This window comes from Saccopteryx leptura, chromosome 2 (genome assembly GCF_036850995.1).
Source record: "Saccopteryx leptura isolate mSacLep1 chromosome 2, mSacLep1_pri_phased_curated, whole genome shotgun sequence".
Classification (NCBI taxonomy): Eukaryota; Metazoa; Chordata; class Mammalia; order Chiroptera; family Emballonuridae; genus Saccopteryx; species Saccopteryx leptura.
The window spans coordinates 376,976,319-376,997,126 of record NC_089504.1 but is presented as its reverse complement, the minus strand read 5'-3'; the positions used below and the strand labels follow the sequence as shown (position 1 = coordinate 376,997,126).

The 20,808-nt window shown below is 48.1% G+C and overlaps 1 protein-coding gene across 1 annotated transcript; it reads left to right on the top strand.

Annotated features, from left to right (window-relative positions):
• Window positions 1–963: 963 nt before the first annotated feature.
• SPATA19 (spermatogenesis associated 19) lies at window positions 964–20,427 on the top strand. The gene is made up of 6 exons (XM_066364606.1): window positions 964–1,041; window positions 1,217–1,273; window positions 1,747–1,839; window positions 2,018–2,109; window positions 3,327–3,404; window positions 20,304–20,427. Exons 1-6 carry the CDS (start codon window positions 964–966, stop codon window positions 20,425–20,427), a joined length of 522 nt encoding a protein of 173 aa, XP_066220703.1.
• The last annotated feature ends 381 nt before the right edge of the window (window positions 20,428–20,808 follow it).

Below are 20,808 nucleotides of genomic sequence, written 5' to 3'. Positions count from 1 at the left end.
AATACCAATTGTGGGGACACTGGAAATGTTATATATCTTGACCTGGGTTGTGATTAAACACACACATATATGTATTAGTATATTTTAATGTATATATTTTATAATAGTAATAAAAAGGTGAGAATAGGCCTGACCTGTGGTGGCACAGTGGATAAAGCATTGACCTGGAATGCTGAGGTCGCCAGTTCAAAACCCTGGGCTTACCTGGTCAAGGCACATATGGGAGTTGATGCTTTCTGCTCTTCTCCCTTCCACTCTCTTTCTTTCTTTCTTTCTCTCTCTCTCCTCTCTATAAAAAAAATGAATAAATAAAATCTAAAAAAAAGTAAGAATAGATTTATGTATCTGTTTCCTTTTCAAAAAATTAACATAGATGTACAATGTAAACACTTAAAAAACCTTATTTCTTAAATAAGAATATGGTTGAAGAGCTAAGGGAGTAGGTGGAACTTCCCTGAGTATATATCTCCATGTAGTTTTAATTTTTGAATCACATTGATGTATTAAATATTTAAAAAATAGAATTATATCAATAAGGATGGAAAATAATTTTTATGGGATGGTGACAGAAACAGATTTTGACAAGTCAATTTCATATTTTACTTTACAATTCTGCTTCATTATTGTCAAGATTATGTGACCAGCCATATGCCCTCAGCCCCCATCTCTATCAATGGTTTGGTAATTTCCCCTTGTCTCTTCCTCAGGGTTATATTGGTTATATCTTATGCTTACTCCCCCCCCCCCCCATCTCCCTATTTCTGAGCCATAGCATCACTACAGTAGATTATTTCCTGATCTCTCGATTTCATCTCTCTGTGACAATGGAGGGCATTGTCACATCATCATAGGGCAGCCAATCAGGTGGGCACCTCCCTTCAATGACCTTCTTGTTCTAGAGGAGTCCTTGGGCCGCTTTGATGGAGGAGGGAGCTAAGAAGAAGGCCTGACATAAGTTCAAAGATGATAATTACAACATGGATTATGTACATTTTCGCTCGGAAAGGTACAGGGTTCTCCTTCCCACCAAAAACCAGTTCGGTAAGTGAAGCTATTGATAGCTGTGTAGAATTGTTTCTCATGTATCTTTTCCCTTCTGAGCCTCGTGCTGCACTTCTACAGAGAAGATCATACAATGTATAACTCTGGGTAAGAATGGAGAAGGGGCGCTGGGTTCTAGATATTCTGAGGGCATCAACGTATCAATTTGTTACAGGACATTGAAGTTGTGGAAAGTGAGGCAGTGTCTGTAGTACAGCACTGGCTGAAAAAAGTGAGTAAAACCCCTTTCTGATTCAAGGTACCCCAAATTATAAAGAGCTGGCCTTAGTGGGTGCAGGGTTCTGGGACTTCTCTCTACCTAGAATGGGAAACTCAAGCTCATTGACAAACACCTCGCCTAGAGCTGTGTCTAGTTCACCACATGTCCTAGATGTTGGGACTTTGTCTTTATAAGAAGTGTGTTGGAATCGCCACTAACCCTGCCCTGCATCTCAAGCATACTGGATACAGGGCTTCAGATGTGTCACTCTGGTTACAGGATGTCTCAGGAATATCTTGGGGTAAGGCCAAGGATTTAGTGAGCTCCCTGAAATCTCATGAGAAGGTAGTAATAGGCGAGTTTATTGCAGGGACCGTGAGATACAGAGCTTGTGTGTGTGGCTATGTGGGATGTGTGCTGTGATGGAAAAGGGAAAAGGTCAGGTACCAAGTAACACTATCAAAGGAAAAGTATTCACCTTTCAGACTGAAGAAGAGGCTTCTCAGAATATAAAGGAGAAGATGTCTAACAACGGCCCTCCCACTTATGGCCAAAATATACATGTGACTAAAGATGTGGTAACTGAGAGCTGAGACCATCCTCCTGGGAGCGTGGGGAGTGAGGGAGGGGGAAGGTGGGAGGTCCTACCGCAAAGGATCTCGGGTAAGTTGGTGGAGCAGATCCAGCCTAGGCTCCACCCCAGCCCCCGAGTCCTAGCTGGGCAGTAATCACGTGGACCCTACCGAAATTTCCTAGACGAAGCACCAACTCTCCAAGTCTGACTTATTAGCAAACCAGAGTCAAGATGTCCTGGAAGAAAGAACAAGAATCCAGTTCATAAGATGGAGGTAAAGCAAATCATATTTGCTCTGAGCCAAGTTATGGGGTTGGAGACGCAAAGAAGGCACAGACCCAACACAGACCCACGGCCGTTCTCCTCCAGTGCTGTTGACTCCTTTGGCTGAGAACACTGTCAGACTCACTTTGGGATCTGAAAGGAATAGTTGAGCCATCTTGAAAGCCCCCACTCATGTCTTAAAATGATGTTTTAAAATGACGTCAGGGGCTGGAAAGCTCAGATGGCTCACCATTTCCTAGATGCTTCTGAGTAAATTTCAGACTCCTGTTATTTTTGCACTTGGTTTGTTTAGAAGTGGTGGTGCTTTAAAGAGCTAAAAGAAAATAAGCTCTGAAAATGCAAACGCCAAAGCCTTCATATGCAACTGAGGTTGAGCGGAGGTTTCCCAGCGCAGAGGCTAGAATTATGTGCTCCACACTGGGGTAGCTTTGCCAGCCTCCCCCGTGCTTGGGAGCCCAGCCGTCTGCATCCTGGCACTGACGCTGCTAACTAAGGCAGAGGGAGCTAGGTCTGGACTCCGGCTCTTTCCGTGGGTGTAAGCTTCCCTATTTCCTTTCTAGGACTTGTGCTCACTTAGGGTCTCCTTTTTCCCAGAAGAACTGTGGGATTAAACTGTGAAGGAGTCCTCTGTCACTGCCTTTTTCATGTCTCCACCGCCAGCTTTGTTCTCTTCTCTCAAGGAGGATATATTTCTCAAGAAATTTATTTTTGCTTTAGGCTATCCAATTTTCAGGTGTTTACCCCTTCCAGTGGCATTAGCATTTTAAATGGGGATTCAACTACTCAGTAATTACAAAACAGGGAATTTGAGACCTCCCTGGCAAAGAGTGTTTTGGATGGAAAACCGGCCAACAGACTCTAAAATTATAAATGTTGGTGACTATAATCCAATCACAGCCTTGCTTCTGGGAGGCTTGTCCGTGCTCAACGTGGCCACACTGTGGAACTCTGAAAGTCGCAGCTCCTTGGTTTGGATAAGATGAACAACATCTTCCACTATTTTTTTTTTTAAATCTGAGCTGTGTGGCATAATAGGTTAGCAGATGGTCGCTTCTGTGTGCCCTGACCAGGAATTGAACCAGGGACTTTCACAAGCCAGGCTATGCTCTACCGCTGAGCCAATCGGCCAGGGCTTTTGATTGCAATCCTAGGAGTTATGATACCTAGTGAAACCAAAAATCCCAGCGTTTGCGTGATGTTTTACAGCCACACCCGTATCTTCCAAGTCCCAAGCGAGGTGAGAGATGAGGTTATGCGCGATCGAATAGAGCAGGTGAGACGAAGGTAAGACACTGGGACTAGTGGATTTGTACTCCTAACTGGGGACCGGTGGGGTGGCTGCTGGCCTTGCTTCTGATGGTCTCCCTCAGCTACAGCTCACACCTAGCTCTGGCCAAGCCTGGAGCCCTTCTGGGCTGAGTACCTCTTTGTAAGGCTCTGCTTCTAGGTCTAGGTGGGGCGATGACCCAGGTGTGGGCTGCCTGCCCTACCCCATTAGGGACCACGGTCTGGGTATGCTCTCTGGGTGGGCTCTGCCATCTTTTTTTTTCTTCTTTTCTAAGTAAGAGGAGGAGAGATAGAAAGATAGACTCCCACATGCGCCCCGACTGGGATCCACCTGGTGACCCTTGTCTGGGCCCAATGTTCTGCCCATCTTGGGCCATGCTTGCGACTGAGCTATTTTTAGTGCCTGAGGTAGAGACTCCAGAGAGCCATCCTCAGTGCCCGGGACTGATGCACTTGAACCAATCGAGCCATGGCTGCGGGAGGAGAAGAGAGATAGAGGAGGGGGAGGGTGGAGAAGCAGATGGTTGCTTCTCCTGTGTGCCCTGACTAGGAATCAAATCCGGGACATTTACATGCCAGGCTGATGTTCTACCACTGATCCAATTAGCCAGGGCTGGGCTCTGCCATCTTGCAGTCACCTCTCTGCCTTGCCCTCTCCTCTGTGCCCTGCAGCTTGTGCCATCTTTCTGATGAATCATCTCAGCAACTTAACGACAGAAGTTCCTTCTCAGAATGCTGAGAGCCACAGTTGAGGGAGCTGACAGGTGAGGAACCAGGCAGGGAAGCTGGCTTACTGGGCAGGAAGAGCGTGCTCTGGGGCTGGGACTTGACATCAGGTCAAGCCTTTCTCTGTTGGTGAGGGCTGGCACTGGGGCCGTTGCGGGTGGGGGGAAGGCAGGTGCCTTAGGCTCCTGCACTGTCTCTCAAATTTCTGGAAGGACTTAAAGTCAAGCTCAGATGGGCTTCTCTGACTCTTTCAACCGTGGTGTCACAGACCAGTGCTTCTCAGCTGTGCACAGGCCGGGAGACCTCCTGAGATCTGGCATCAGGCCGGGGGTGGCCCCTGGCTCTGCGTTCCTGATGTCCTCAGGCAGTGCTGCTCTCAGTCGGCTGTCCCCATTTTGAACCACAATATCACAGGGCACTGATGTCAGGAGTGAGGGTGCATAGGTTTTGGCCTTATCACCAAATAGGGCCATGACTTGGGTCACATGGCCTCTTGGCCTGCACATGGTAGTGGTTATAACGGTGGCTATTGATATGGCTCTGGGAGGTGGAAAGCCACCCTTCAGGACACATTACTGCACTGCTGCTGGGGGTGGAAGCCCGTGCAGGCTGTCGTGGGGGAGGGGCTGAAGGAGTGATTTAGATGCAGCTGACCCCCAGCGAGGTGGAAGGAGGACCACAGAGGTGTAATATGGCATTTGTCGAGCACTTGCTGGATGCCAGCGTCTGCACAGGGCACTTGGTCAAGATTTCTCATCTGATTGGAAACAACCAGAAGAGGAGGGCATCGTCTGTGCCCAAGATGGCAGAGGTTAAGCCAAGCTTTGCACGCAGATGCTGGGTCTCAGTCCAGCCCCACTGTGGGCGGCTTGTGTGCCTCAGTTTCCTCAGACTTCGGAATGTTGCCTTGAGGACAGTGGTATCCAGCCTATGATAAGTGCCTTGTCAGTGGTTTGCTAATGTTAATTGAGGTGAAGAATCTGAGGTGCTTTCGGGGGCTTCTGAAGTTTGAAGTGGCCAGGCTTCTGTCCCGGTTCTGTTTGACGCACCCGCCTGCTCCTTCCCTGGGATTTTGTGCTCCCTGCATCCAGTTCTGTGAAGGAGGAGCCATCGTAAACCCTGCCCTTTATCATCTCGCATTTCTGTGATGAGCCCCGTGGTCATTTCTCTGCTTCCCGGGTTGATGTCCTTCAGGGTCAAAGAGCAGCCTGTGTAAGAAGAACGTCCACCCCTTCTTTGACCTGAGGAGTGACCACACCTGGGCAGAGAGAATTCAGTGGGTGAGCCCTCCCTTGTGACGGTGGCAGCACTGGAATATTCTCAATGAACTGCTATTAAAGACACATGTTATTTGACCACATTGGCTTCCAGGGTTGAAAATGAATGGTGCTTTGCCATTTATTCACTCACTCATTCATTTGTTTGTTTGTTCATTCATTCATACATTTACCAGACACTGAGCGCCTCGTGGCTTGTCTCGAGACACACAACTTTCAGCCCTGGGTGAGACAGAATACAGGCTGCCGTAGTGCTAGGTGATACAGACCACGCTGGGTGCTCCTGGAATGTTAGGAGGGGAGCTAGTGAGAACTGGGGTGGGGGTGGGCGGAGCTGAGGTAGGAGGAGTCTCTGATGTAAGTGTGGCTTGTTTCACTCAAGGGTTTATTTTATCTTTATTTTTTTCCTACTTGAGCACTCCTCCTTTCTTTATGGAGAGCCAAATTTTTTACCTGTATTCTTTCCCCTCTCTCAGCAGAACTTTGAATATTTCTTGCAAGTCAGGTCTACTGGTGACAATTTCCTTTGATTTTTTTTTTCTTTTCCCAACTGAGGGAAGGGGAGATAGACTCCTGTATGCCACCCACTGATATCCGCCTGGCAACCCTTCTCTGGGTCTGATGTTCTGCCCATCTGGGGCTATCCTCGCAACTGAGCTATTTTGAGTGCCTGAGGTTGAGGCTCCATCCTTAGTGCCTGGGACTGATGCATTTGAACCAATAGAGCCATGGCTTCAGGAGGGGAAGAGAGAGAGAGAATGGGGGGGGGGAGGGTGGAGAAGCAGATGGTCACTTCTCCTGTGTGCCCTTACTGGGAATCAAACCTGGGATATCCACACATTGTGCCAACACTCTACCACTGAGCCAAATGGTTAGGGCTCCTTTGATTTTTGTCTGAGAGAGAGTATTTCTACTTCACTTTAGAAGGACAATTTAGAAGGATATAGGATTCTAGGTGGGGTTTTTTTTGTCTTCTTTCAACACTTCAAATATTTTGCTCCACTCTCTTCTTGCTTGTATGGTTTCTGAGGGAAGTTGAATATAATTTTTATCCTTCCTCCTCTCTGGGTAAGGGTCCCCCCTCCTCCCCTCTGACTTTCAATTTTTTATTTTTCTTTGATTTTCTGCAGTTTGAATATTACATGCCTAGGTGTGGATTTTTTGTTATTTACCCTGCTGGTATTTTGAGCTTCCTGGATCTGTTGTTTGGTGTCTGTCAATAGTTTTGGAAAGTTCTCAACTCTTATGTTATAGTTTTTCCTCTCATTTTTCTTCTTCCATTATTTCCATTGTGCATGTTATACCTTTAGTAATTGTCCCAGTTCTTGGGTATTCTGTTCCACTTTTTTTAATTCTTTTCTTTTTCCTCTTTGCTTTTCAGTTTGGGAAATTTTTATTGACATTTCCTACAATACACTGATTATTTCCTTGACCATGTCTAATCCACAAACAAGCCCACCAAAAGCATTTCTCATTTTTATTACAGTGCTTATTTCTTGCATTTCCTTTTGAATTTTTCTTAGAGTTTCCATCTCTTTGTATATGTTGCCCATTTGTTCTTGCATATTGTCCATTTTTTTCCATTAGAGCCCTTAGAATAGTAAGCATGCTTCTTTTAAATCACCAGTCTTATTTCTGATGCTTTTTGCATCTTTTTGGATTATATGTTTTACCTGTCACCATTCCTTGTAATTTTTTTTGTTGAAAGCCAAATATGATGTAAAAGATAAAGAAACTGAGGGAGATAGACCTTTAATGTGGGGTTTTATCTTTATCTGTGTAGAACTTAAGCTGTGTTTATTCTTTCTAGCAGCTGAGGTTTCCAAGGTTCATATTGTCTCTGGTGTCCTTGTTTTTGTCTCTCCTGGTGTCTTTGGGTTTCTCTAGAGACTTCTCCTTAAGTAGGGTCTGAGCTCTTCTTTCAGTGGCAGTCCTGTTATTATATGGGAGCCCTAGTGATGTGGCGGTGCGGTGTGAGGAACTCAGGGACGTGTCCTATAATCCTCTGATTAGGACTCAGTCTCTTAGTGAGCCTGTGACCTTCACAAGCGCTCCTCTACTTTTCCTCTTGTTCCCACTCACCCCTCAGGAGAGACAGCAAGTCGAGAGGGCCTGTAGTGGGACATTACTCTCCCCAGCTGTGCACACTCTGGGAAAGGGTCTCCCTGAGGGCAGGCTTTTGTTACAGAGAACAGAACTCTGGACATAATACAAAGTGGTCATTTTCCTCTCCTCTTGCTGGAAGGCGGAGTGGGTTTTCACTGTGGGTACCAGGTGGGGCTCCTGGAGGTAAAGAGCAGGAAGTGTGGGGCTTCTTTAGGATCGGCCCCCCAGACTTAACCCTCCAGCTTGTCCACATTGAGCTTCAAGCAACTTGCCAATCACAGTTTACACTTCCCTAGCCTGGCACTGGTTTCTGGGAGGTTTCTGCACCGAGGCTTTTGCTCTGGTACATTGTGGTTCTCTGTACCCACCTGTCTGTCCTTCTCCAATGTCCAGGTCAGTGGTTTGCCCTTTGGCTTCAGTTCTATGATGGATCTAGAAAGACTTGTTGGTTTTCAGTTTGTCCAGCTTTTAGCTTTTTTATTTTTTTTCTTACTGGGAGGGTGGAAACGACAGTTTCCAAGCTTTTTACATATCTAACTAGAAACTGGAAGTTTAAAATATTTGGTTGTCTACTAGAACAAAAGCTCATGTTTACTGAGTACTTACTATGAACCAGGTACTATCGAAGTCCTTAATCTAAGCAGCACTTGGATGCTCTGTTATTATCAGAGAGTCACTGTTATTATTAGAGAGACAGCTTAAGACCAAGAGGGTCAAGTACCTTGACCCCAGTTGCTTTGGTGACAGAAGCTACCTGTGGGCCTGGGCTAAGCCTGGTGAATATGGCAATAAGATCCACCCTGCCCCCACCCTGGTGGCACTTCCATTTTGACAGATGAGACTAATTTTAAGTAAACTAATTACTTAGTAGTAACAAGTTTCACAGCTACTGTAAAGGAGAAGTATTCCATAGAAGTGGGAACTTGCCCTACTCAGAGAAGGTAACAGGTTTATTTTTGATTATTTACAAACCATTACCCCCTCCTCCCCATTTTAGAGATGAAGGATTGGAAGTTCAGAGAGGTTAGATAGCTTTCCTAATGTCACACAGCCATTAAATAGCCTAGTTAGGGTTTGAATACAGGCAACCTCAAGCCAAAGCCAGGGCCCTTAACTAGTCCACTGTAGAGATAAGCTTGGGTGAGGGGGCATTTTGGTAGGTGGTGGTGGTGGTGAGCCTTGGCCAGCAGACACTGGGAAGATGGCAGGGTGGGGGTGGGGAAGGACAGAGGGGGGAGAGAGCATGAGTAGGGGTTAACCAGGCAGCCGCTAGGAGAGCAGCCCTGAGCTGAAGGGAGGCGCGTGTGACAGAGGACATGCCAGAAGGCCACTCTAGCTGGAAAGGAGCAGGAGGGAGTGGGGCCACAGAGGAGGCTGCCGAGAGGGGGCCAGGCTCTGGATCTTGTTAAGGATCCTGGCCTTTCCCCAGCAGGGCTGGGAAGTGCAGGCATGTTGGAGGGAGGACATGATAGCCCATGTGAAGGCAGGCTGTGGAAGTGAGGGGATGGAGAGAAGCGGGTCGCCTTGAGACAGCACCGACGTGACTTGGTGGCACGTGGCCCCGGGGAGTGGGGGAGCAGGAAGGTGCTGGGCACAGCTGGCAACGGAGCTGCCACGTGCTCACACAGGAGGTGTCGGTTGTGGGAGGTGAGTTCTGTTTGGGTCCCACAGTGGTGATAGAACGGGGCTGGCAGGCAGGAGTCCAGGTGGCACTTAAAAGGTGCTGGTATGGAAGAAGAGCCTGGCCTTTTTCTGAGGTTCAGCTGCAACACGGCGTCAGCGGGAGGAGAGCGTCAGATTAGAGGTAAGCAGGCATTGCTCGGTGGTGCTGGAGGTGACTTCGCTGCTCCGATCTCTCAAGTCTGGGAAGGCAGGCCATGATGCTTAGGCTGCCAGCGCTCAAGGGCTGCAGGAGCTCCATCATTGCTCAGCACTGCCAGAGCCCTCCTTGCTCTCCGGACGTAGAGGTTATTTTTTCCAGATACCACCAGATGGCGCCATGTCCATGCAGAAAAGATTTCCTGAGGGCCAAGCATCTCCTTAGAGTCAGAGCCTGTGTGTTCTGCAGGGTTTAGATTTTTAGCACCATTTGGGAAGCCTAAACAGATGAAAGGCCTTTGAGTATCTTAGTTTTGTAAGTGACTACAGCTCGCATTCACATGCTGTTCATTCAAACATTTAGCATTTGTACCCAGCAATGGGCTAGATCACAGGGATACACAAGTGGATATTCCTTACTAGTCATAGTTGTGGTAGTCGTATCCGAGGATCTCAGAGTGGTGGAGGGCCTGACAGGCAAACAAGTATGCAACGTGGTGTGAAAACAAACCCAAAGAGAATAAAGGGCAGAGCAGAGAAAAGAGTGAAAGGATGAAAACATGCCGACTTCCCAGCAGAGGTGACGTGTAAGTGGAAGCTTACCAGGCTCCGGCAATAAAGGAGAGCTCTACCAGGAAAGAGAAAACCCACGTGGGAAGGCACAAGGACATTCAGGGAGTGGGGCTTGGCCCTTCACGTTTGGACTGCAGGGTCTGGTGGGGAGAACAACAGAGGAGGAGGTTGCGAGGCGCATGGGTGGGGTTACACAGGTAGGTGCCAAATCAGCCCATGACAACTGGCTGGAGGACCCAGGGGAAAGCAGCGGCAGAGCCGGAAAGGCTGGCCAGGAGAGGCTTCTCCAGGGCGGGAAGAGGGGAGAGAAGGTGCGCCCAGAGGTCCAGCTCCAGGCCCTTGGAAAAGAGGTGGAGCCCATTCGTTCAGAAAGCAAAGACCTTCAGTTTCCCCACTCGGACCTGGGTGGAAGCAGTGAAGGAGCTCGTAAGGGGCACCTGTCTTTCATAAACATCTGAAGTTTGGGGAGAGAGGGATGTACATTCGCCTTATAGCTGCAGCTCCTTCAAAACCTAGGGAAGAAATAAAATCATTAAGTGGCTCAAATGGAGTTTTGTTCTGTGCATGATTAACCCCAGGAGGGGAGTTTGGGAGCAAATATGCCTCCTCCACCTGTATTACAGGGGGACTGAGCCACGGTAAATTAAAAGAAAATCACTGGCAAATTTGGGACCAGTCAGCTGTGACCAAGCCATTTGTGTAGTTAAATGGAGCAGAAAGAGCTAATAAAGGCTTTGGGGGTCATGGATCCTCTGAGGGGTGGGTGTGGGAGATGGGGTGGGCAGGTGGGTATGGGAGCTGGTCCAGGCTGATGATGCCCTTAGACGTTTATCTGGGACATTTTAGTGGTGGTGATGTGGGGAGGGGTGGGTGGGTTGGCCTGTTCTCAGCCAGATGTGCTTCATTCCCTAAAGGAGAGATTAATTCTAGGAAGAGCCAGTGCCTGAGACCCAGCCTCTGCCTCTGCTGTCTCACTCAGAGTAAACCCACTCAGTCTACACAAAGCAGAGCCTTGGTCACCAGGGGAGATAGGAGAGGACTCTTTCTGAGTCTGTCACTGCCGAGTGAGGTGCAAGTTGGGGACTTAACATCATGTGCGCTAAAGAACAACACCCAGTGTGGTAGGGACCCCAAGGATGGAGACCCAGCCATACCCTGTGGCGTCCACTGAGAGACTGGGTGGGGCTCTGGTCCAGCTCCTGAGGAGAACGTTAGGCACGCAGCCAAATCCGAACATAAAAATGGGGCTGGCTGTTATCAGAATGCCAAGGGCTCTGAGCAGAGGGCAAGGCAGGGAGGGGAGTTCTGGCAGGTGCGCTGCCTGGGGCAGTTGGCTAGAGAGGCTGGGGAGGAGGGGTGGGGACCTGGGCTTCTGCAGGCGCGTTCTTCAAGCTCTGAGACAACAGCAGGCTGCAGCGCGGGCTGCGGAGTCGGGAGGGCGCGCAGTCTGGAGAGCAGAGCTGGGACCTGGACAAAGGTGGGCGCGGCCAGCCCTTCTCGGGTGACTTACCAGTGCGTGCCCCCAGGATGTCATCTCCCCAAGCGCTCTTACGACCACCCTATTTTATTTAACGCTTGCCCTTGGAGACACGAACCCCCACACCAGCTGCTTCCGTGGCTTTTCAGCAGCGCGCAGGAGCTGACAAGGAGAACCCCGCAGAGCCACCGGCCCGTGTTGGACTTGCTTTCCAATTGCTTGGCGCGTTCTACAGCGAGGCTCGAAATTCATTTTCCGTCCTGGTTGGAAAAAAAAAAGTCTGGAGAAATCAGCAGCTACTCATGCGAGTTTGAGAAATTTTGCTTCCAGCCTGGCGCGACCTAGGGGCAGGGCCGGGCCGGGCCTCCGTGCGCCCTCGTCCCCCTCTCTCTGCCTCGCCCGCCTCCCACCGCCGCCTCACCCGCTTACAGCTGCTCAGCCTCTTCCCTTCCCTTCCTTCCCGGTATTCCCAGGCATAGGGACCTGGGGCAACTGCAGCTCTGCGGGAGGGGTGCCCTTGGGAACTCTTAAACAGGGAGACCAAAGCCTGCAGCGAATGTCCTTAATCACTGGGCTCGGGTTGGGAGGGGGAGGCCATAGCCCGGCTTGGAGAGGGAGATAGCAAAGAGGGGCCGGTTAGCTGGCCGTTCAGATCAACAATTTTCCCAAGAGGCCTCTCGTCACAATCACTGTCTGTGATTTCTGACTCGTTTCTGTACTTGCTGAGGTCTCCACCTTTAGGGGGTGCACCTGCAAAGAGGGTTGGGCATGCCCTCCGCCCCTGTGACACTGCCTGATGCAGGTGCCCTGTGAAAACTCACAGGAGGAATGACCATTGCAGGGGTCGCAGGTGCGAGTCCATGCCTCCAGGGTTTGTGGCGCCATTTTTTCTAGTGCTCACCCCATTCTGGGGCCTTTATGTATCTCTCATTTCTGATGCCTTCCACAAGGCATCTTTTTTGTGGGTGGGCCTGGAGGTCCCACAGATGAAGGCATGCCGCCTGCCAGGAGCGGCCACAGCCGTCCCTGCCTTATACCTGGGATGCCTGCGAGGCTCATTGAGACACTGTGTGGTGTGCTTTTGGGAAGAGGATGCACTTACTACACGTGTACACGTGTGTGCTTTTTCTGGAAGGCAGCGTGACATAACTGCTAAAACAGAAGCTTCTAGTGTTAGATTGCTCAGGCTGGAATCCTGGCTCTGCCATTTAGTGGCTGTGTGGCCTTGAGCAAGTTGCTTAGCCAGTCTGTGACTCAGGCTCCTGGAGCCCTCGGGAAGATCCAGCCAGAGGACCCCTGCAAAGTGTGCCGCACATGCCTGGCACTTGGCAGAGATCATTTACCATCAACGTGGTGGCCACAGTGATGATAATACCAGGAAGAGGCTTTGTCCCAGCACAACCCCTTTCTGATGGGATGGTTGTTGGCTATTATTTCTCACATTCAGGAAATACTGCCATCAGCCCCTTTGCAGTGGGAGCTGGTGTTGTAGCCACTGCATAAAAGATAATCAGTTGTTGCCTTCCAGGAGCTGATACTAGAAGCTGTAAGATTATAGGAGCATCTAAAGATGTTGGGGGACCACAGATCAATGTTTAGTTAAAATAAAACTAGTAGGAGTTTATTTGGGAGCCAGTGTGTGAGGGAGTGTGTTTTCAGAAATCACATTCTGTCAGGTCAGGGTCTGCATCTCTTCCAGGTAGATGACCTTTGCCTAGAGCAGGGGCTGGGAACCTATGGCTCGCAAGCCAGATGTGGCTCTTTTGATGGCTGCATCTGACTCGCAGATAAATCTTTAATAAAAAAAAATAATAACGTTAAAAATATAAAACATTCTCATGTATTACAATCCATTCATTTCCTACCGGTCATATTCATGGTTGTAGGTGGCTGGAGCCAATCACAGCTGTCCTCCAGGACAACACCAAATTTTTATTGGATAATGTGTCATGTACACGGGTCGTTGTATGGCTCTCATGAAATTACATTTTAAAATATGTGGCGTTCATGGCTCTCTCAGCCAAAAAGGTTCCCGACTCCTGGCCTAGACGGTCCAGAGTCCTAGCTCTGCGAACTCTGAGAAACGCCCCCTTGGAACCGCCTCCTTCCCTCCCCCCGACTCCCTTCACTTTCTGGGGTGGGGTTTCTCTGGGCTTGTGTGCCAACTGAGGAAAGACACTGCTTCCTCTGGCCTCAGTCTTTCCTAGGACCTGGGGAGAGAGGCCCCCAGCATGGCCTGAGCCGGGAAGGAGTGTGGTGTGGCCTCTTGCGGCCAGCAGATGATGCTGTTGATCCAGCGTTGCCAGCGGCTGCTCCCTAGATGCTGGTTCCCCTCCCCCACCCCATCCCCAATCTGCTCATTTCTCAGCTACGTCCCACCTGTGTCCCATACACCAGCCACCAGTGTGCCCCATTAGCATGGCACTTAGCACTTGTGCGTGTCCTCTTAGTGAGGCAAGTTTCCCTTCCCACTCAGGGACCTGGGATTTGGGAACAAGCAGCAGACAGCAGGCCTTTGTTTTGGGGAGGACGTAACTTGCTTTCTCTGGCTTTAGGCCGAGGCTGGGGGAATGAAATCACCTTGACATCCACAAAGCACAGTCCCTGCCTGCACCCTTTGGGGGCTGCCAAGTTGCCCTGTAACAAGGTGTAAAATGGGGGGCATGCAGGGTTTGCGTGGGTAAGGGAAGAGGCAGCACTGTGAATCAGTCCTAGGGCTTCAGATTCCCTTTTGGGACCTACGTTATATCCATTTAGAGCATAGCCGGGTGTAAAACAGGGCTTCTCCAACTTCCGTGGGCATCAGAATCCCACCATAGTGCAAGGACACCTTTTAACGATAGAGATTTGTGTGTGTGTGATTGCCATTTTATTTTTTTAATTTAAATATAATTGGTATACAATATTATATAATTATATTGGTTTCATGTGTACAACATAGTGATTCAATGTTTTTAAACCTTACAATGTGATTACCCCACTAATTCTAGTGATCGTCTGTCACCGTGTAAACTTACCACAGTCTTACTGACCATATTACCCTTCACCTTTTTCATCCATTACCCTACCCCTTCCCCTCTGGTAACCATCTCTTTAATCTCTGTTTCTATCAGTCTATTTTTGTTTTGTTTTGTTTTTCATTTATTTTAGATTCTATCTATAAGTGAAACCACATAGTATTTGTCTTTCTCTGTCTGACTTATTTCACTTAGTGTAATACTTTCCAGGTCCATTCATATTGTCAAACATGGCAAAATTTTATTAGTTTCTTTTCTTTCTTTTTTTTTAACATTCAATATTATTGTGTATTAGTTTCAGGTGTACAGCATATGTGTTAGACCAGGGGTCGGGAACCTTTTTGGCTGAGAGAGCCATGAACGCCACATATTTTATTATATATATTTTTTTATTTTTTGTATTTTTCTGAAGCTGGAAACGGGGAGAGACAGACAGACTCCCGCATGCGCCCGACCGGGATCCACCCGGCACGCCCACCAGGGGGCGACGCTCTGCCCACCAGGGGGCGATGCTCTGCCCCTCCAGGGCATCGCTCTGCCGCGACCACTCTAGCACCTGGGGCAGAGGCCAAGGAGCCATCCCCAGCGCCCGGGCCATCTTTGCTCCAATGGAGCCTTGGCTGCGGGAGGGGAAGAGAGAGACAGAGAGGAAGGAGAGGGGGAGGGGTGGAGAAGCAGATGGGCACCTCTCCTGTGTGCCCTGGCCAGGAATCGAACCTGGGACCTCTGCACGCCAGGCCGACGCTCCACCACTGAGCCAACCGGCCAGGGCTTGAACACCACATATTTTAAAATTTAATTCCATGAGAGCCATACAACAACCTGTGTATGTTATGTGTTATCCAATAAAAATTTGGTGTTGTCCCGGAGGACAGCTGTGATTGGCTCCAGCCACCCACAACCATGAACATGAGCGGTAGGAAATGAATGAGTTATAACAGTGGTCCCCAACCTTTTCTGGGCCACGGACTGGTTTAATGTCAGAAAATATTTTCATGGACCGGCCTTTAGGGTGGGATGGATAAATGTATCACTTGACTGAGACAAGCGTCAAGAGTGAGTCTTAGACGGATGTAACAGAGGGAATCTGGTCAATTTTTTAAAAATAAAACATCGTTCAGACTTAAATATAAGTAAAGCGGAAATAATGTAAGTTATTTATTCTTTCTCTGCGGACCGGTACCAAATGGCCCACGGACTGGTACCAGTTTGCGGCCCGGGAGTTGGGGACCACTGGATTATAATACATGAGAATGTTTTATATTTTTAATGTTATTATTATTTTTATTAAAGATTTATCTGCGAGCCATCAAAAGAGCCACATCTGGCTTGTGAGCCATAGGTTACCGACCCCTGGGTTAGACAATCATATAGTTCAGAAAGTGCTCAGCCTAGTATTTCCAGTACCCACCTGGTATTATACATAGTTATTAAAATGTTATTGACCATGTTCCCTATGCTGCACTTTACATCCCTCATGACTATCAAGTAACTCCAAATTTGTACTTCTCTCTTAACTTTTTTACCTAGCCCCACAGAACCCCTCCCCTCTGGTAACCATCAGTATGTTCTCTGTGTCTATGAGTGTTTCAATTTTGTTTGTTTATTTTGTTCTTTAGATTCCACATATAAGTGAAATTGATGGTATTTGTCTTTCTTTGACTGGCTTATTTCACTTAGTATAATACCCTGATCCACCCATGTTGTCTCAAATGTTAAGACTTCATTTTTTTATGGATGATTAGTACTCCATTGTATATATATAAATTATATATATATGTATGACAACTTTTATATTTACTTGTCTATTGATGGGCATTTGGGTTGCTTCCATATTTTGGTTATTGTAAATAATGCTGCAGTGATCATAAGGGTGCATATCTTTTGAATTAGTATTTTGGGTTTCTTTGGATATATACCCAGAGGAGGAACTACTGGGTCATAAGGCAGTTCCATTTTTAATTTTCTGAGGACCCTCTATACTGTTATTCACAGCGGCTGTACAAACTGAATCCCCACCACTAGTGCATGAGGATTCCCTTTTCTCCAACACTTGTTGCATGTGAATTTATTGATGAGAGCCATTCTGACAGATGTGAGGTGATATGTTATTGTAATTTTAATTTTCATATCTCTAATGAGTAGTGAAATTGAGCATCTTTTCATATTGCTTGTTTTTTTTTCTTTGGTTTTGAATTGTATGAGTTCTTAAGAAATTTTGGCTATTAACCTATTTTACAGATGGAGAGTTTTGAGCACCGCCTCATTTGTTTTGATGGGTAGCTTGGTATAGAACCCAGGAATTTGCATATTTTAAGAACTGTCCACGTGATTCTGAGACAGCTGTCCTCAGGCCATGTGTTGCAATGCAGAGAAATAAAACCACTGCCTTTCCTTAGTAGAAGAGAATTTGTGAACTCCAAGGTCAGTACCAGAAGGCGACAGTCCACTCACAACAGCTCTTCCTCATTTGGCCTTTGGGGGCATCTTCAGCTAGTTACCCCTGTGACCACCTCTTGGTGTCCTGCTCTGCTTTGGTCCAAGAGCATTAGCTAAAAGGAGAGAAGCAGAGAGAGAGAAACAAGTCCTAGGCAGTTTGGTTTACCCTGTCCTCTTATTCAACTTGAGCCCATTAGTCACCATCTCTCTCTTCTCACTCCCTCATCTTTAATCCTATTCATCTAAGGGCCTACCTCTTCTGAATTTTCTGACTTCTTTCCCAGAAAGGCTGGGTTCTGCTTGCAGGAGAGAGACCCATCTATCAGCACAGAAGTGGGCTTTCTCTGAGCCTTCCCAGGGCCATATCAACACGTGTTGTTGCAGAAACATGTGTGCATACCCCTGGTGTGCATTTTCTATTCTGGGTCTCCTATTGTCAGCATTATTATATGCCTTGTAAAGCAAAAGAAGCAAAAAGGTTACTTTTCTTTGAGCTTGTACCATTTTTGCTGCCTTTTAACAGGACCCTTGAAAGTGCAAAAGCCATGAGGGCGGGGGAGGGGGCGGTAGAAGGGGGCGAGGCAGCGGAACTGCGTCCATCGCTGCTCTGCCTTCTCCAGCTGTGTGACTGGGGTTGAGCCACTAAACTTCTCCACACGTGGGATTTGCTCTCTGTCAGGGCCCAGTGTCCCACTCTCAGTGCTGTTGTGATAGCATATGAAGTAATGTGTATGAAATCCCAGAGTGGCGCCTGGGCAGAGCTGGCCCTCAGTCAGTGTTACCTGCCCCGCTCCCTTCCCCGAACTTCTTTTCTCCAGGTTCAGAAACAACGGGCAAATCATTCAATGTGTCTAGACTGCAGCTTCCCTCCCTGGAAGATAGGACCCCCAACCCCAGCAGCTGGTCTTGGCAAAATCCTTGGAGTAGGGAGGGATGTCCGGATTTGAGTGACACTTTGATGACCTCCCGTTTTCTGGGCCTGGACAGGCCATCTGACTGTTCTTTGCTCCGTCCCGTCCTCTGAGACCTTTCTGTGTGCTCATCCCATGCTGGGTTTGTGCAGAAGGCCCCAGTTGGCCTGGCCTTGGGAGCCACACAGAAGGCACTCAGTAAACTGTCTCGAGGGACTCAAACCTTGGAGTGAAGGTATGGCTTTGGCCTCGTGGGTGCAATGGAGATAATAACATCTACATGGCAGGCACAGAGAAAATGTGTGTGTAGCTTCTAACAGGATCCTGCATATTTAATAAGCGCCTCAGTAAGTGTGGGCAAGATTAGTACAGAAGAGATGGTGGTTTTTCCTGGCCTTCAGCTCTGGGTAGGGACACTTTTTCATCAACAAAGCTGCGTTTCAACCTCAGCACCTGTAACCCTCTGCTTTGAAGGAGCGCAGATGAGGCTCAGAGGGGATGTTAATGACCGAACTGAAGTTCCTGATGGGCAGAAACACATTATTTTCCTCTTCGCAACAGCAGAGGAAAAAGCAGCAGTGCAGCTGAGGCCACCTCTGTGCTAAGCCCGCCACTCTGAGACCCTTCCCAGTTTCAACCTTAGCAGCCTCAAGGGTTTCATTCGGAAGTTCATTGGTGTGACGACTATATTCTCTTCCTCTGAAAACGGTTAGTGGGCAGGATTGTAGGTATGTATTCTCCCCATAGTGTCCATGCATTTCAGTACTCCCTAGCATTACTGTAGAAGAGAAGAGGGGCCCTCCAGAGTTCCCGTGGACCATGCTTCCATGCCCAGCAGGTCAGACTTACCTGTCTGGGCCCTGCTTCTCTGACGACCTCACCTGGTGGCTTATTCCTGTCACCTACCCCTGCAGGGATGCTCTGTCCTTCAGGCTGGCATGCCCTCCCTAACCCCATTCTCTGCTGGAACAGTCCACTCACCTTTTTTTTTTTTTTACAGAGACAGAGAGAGAGTCAGAGAGAGGGATAGATAGGGACAGACAGACAGGAACGGAAAGAGATGAGAAGCATCAATCATCAGTTTTTTGTTGTGGCACCTTAGTTGTTCATTGATTGTGTTCTTATATGTGCCTTGACCATGGACCTTCAGCAGACCGAATAACCCCTTGCTCGAGCCAGCGACCTTGGGTCCAAGCTGGTGAGCTTTGTTCAAACCAGATGAGCCCATGCTCAAGCTGGTGACCTCGGGGTCTCGAACCTGGGTCCTTCTCATCTCAGTTCGACGCTCTATCGGCTGCACCACCACCTGGTTAGCCATCCACTTACCTTTTAAGACCTGGCTCAAATGCTACAACCTCTGTGAAATGTTTTCTTCTTTTTCCTTTCTCCCGGCTTGCCAATGAGAATCAAGTTCAATGTCTGCATATCGATTTAGCATATTTTCTTTTTACATTATATTTTCCAATAGTCTCACCCCCCCCCCCCCCAAATGAGCCTGTTAGACTTGCTAGATGATAAGATTCTTTAGGACAAGATCTAGGTTTTGTTCATTTTTAGTAGGTGATAAAGGAACTTGAATTGACTCATTGTAGCCTAAACTAACCCACTGAAATGCAAACCAGGCCCTGGCCTGCTCAGCAGTAGAGCATTGGCTTGGCATGTGGAAGTCCTGGGTTTAATTCCTGGTCAGGGCACACAGGAGAAGTGACCATCTGCTTCTCTTCCCTGCCCTCCATCTCTCTCTCTCTCTCTCTCTCTCTCTCTCTTCCCCTCCTGCAGCCATGGCTTGAATGGTTTGAGCAAAGTTGGCCCCAGGTGCTGAGGATGGCTCCTTGGCCTCACCTCAGGTGCTAAAATAGTTTGGTTGTCAAGCAACGGAGCAGCGGCCCAGACAGGCAGAGCATTGCCTGGTAGCAGGCTTGCTGGGTGGATCCTGGTCGGGGCACATGTGGGAGTCTGTTTCTACCTTCATGCCTCTCAATTAATAAAAGAAAGAAGAAAGAAAGAAAAAAAGAAAGAAAGAAAGGAAAATTCAAACGTATTTGCTGTTATGTTCCCAGACCCAGGCTAATAGCCAACCTGTATTACATTCTTTCATTGTCCACCCCTTCCACTTCTGATCAATGTCCACACTCTGATGTGCAAACTGTGTTTCCTTCCCTGAATGGAATTATCATGGGTGTGAAAAGGGCCCCCTGAAATGAACCCTGGCTGTAGAAAGCATCTTTCCAAAGATCACTTGAGTGATGGTTCCTATAGTGGTTAACAGCCTCGGGGCCAATCCTTCAGGATTGCTGTTTAAACTTATTACTGAACACAAAAGGCCTTTCAGGGAACACAAGACAGAGAGAGGATGGACGCAGAGCAGTTTCGCTGACTTCCTCCCCTCAGGGGTTTCTCCTCTCTTCTTTATTTTTCTATCTTTCCACAAAATCTCACCTTCAGCACACAGTCGCAATCAGGATGCTTGCTGCATTGCCAGGAGTGAACAAACCCCCTCCCATCCTTCGTGATTGGAGTACAAGTGACAGCCGAGTTTCCTACCCTTACAGCTGTGTTTGGCAAAAGGGCAGCAGAATTCCCCCAGAGAAGACCCTTGGTGGGGGTGTCTCGCACGTGTTGGTCCCTTGGTTGTGGTTCTCGGAGTTCGTGTTCCGCTTCCTCCTGCTCCTCTGACCCTAGGTCACCCCGAAGTGCTTCCAGGACCTGAATGGTTGGCTATAGGAGAAACAGCTTCCTTGATCACTGCAGGACATCTTTGACCACTCGTGTCCTCTTTGTATTAAGGTCAGTCTGAGTCGTATGTATTTAAAATTTCAGTTTTCCTATGGTAGAAAGACCATCAAACTTGAAGTCCCAGCTCTGTTACTTCTAAATGTGTAATCAAGGGCAAGTGGCTTAATTTCTTGGAGAGTCACTTAAAATATGAAAAATATACATACACGTATGAATATTGATTTCTGCTCTTCCTGCCTAATCGGGCGCATGGAGATGACAGGAAGGCCCACGCTGTGCTCTGTGGACTGTGAAGTGCACTACACGTGCGTCCCATGAGGG

What these genes read in the sequence shown, in the direction of transcription:
- SPATA19 (XM_066364606.1), top strand. Translation starts at nt 964, where the DNA reads ATGATAATTACAACATGGATTATGTACATTTTCGCTCGGAAAGGTACA. An exon ending in TACAGCACTGGCTGAAAAAA is followed by an intron (nt 1,274 to 1,746) that starts GTGAGTAAAACC and finishes TTCACCTTTCAG; the next exon opens with ACTGAAGAAGAGGCTTCTCA. An exon ending in ATCCAGTTCATAAGATGGAG is followed by an intron (nt 2,110 to 3,326) that starts GTAAAGCAAATC and finishes GATGTTTTACAG; the next exon opens with CCACACCCGTATCTTCCAAG.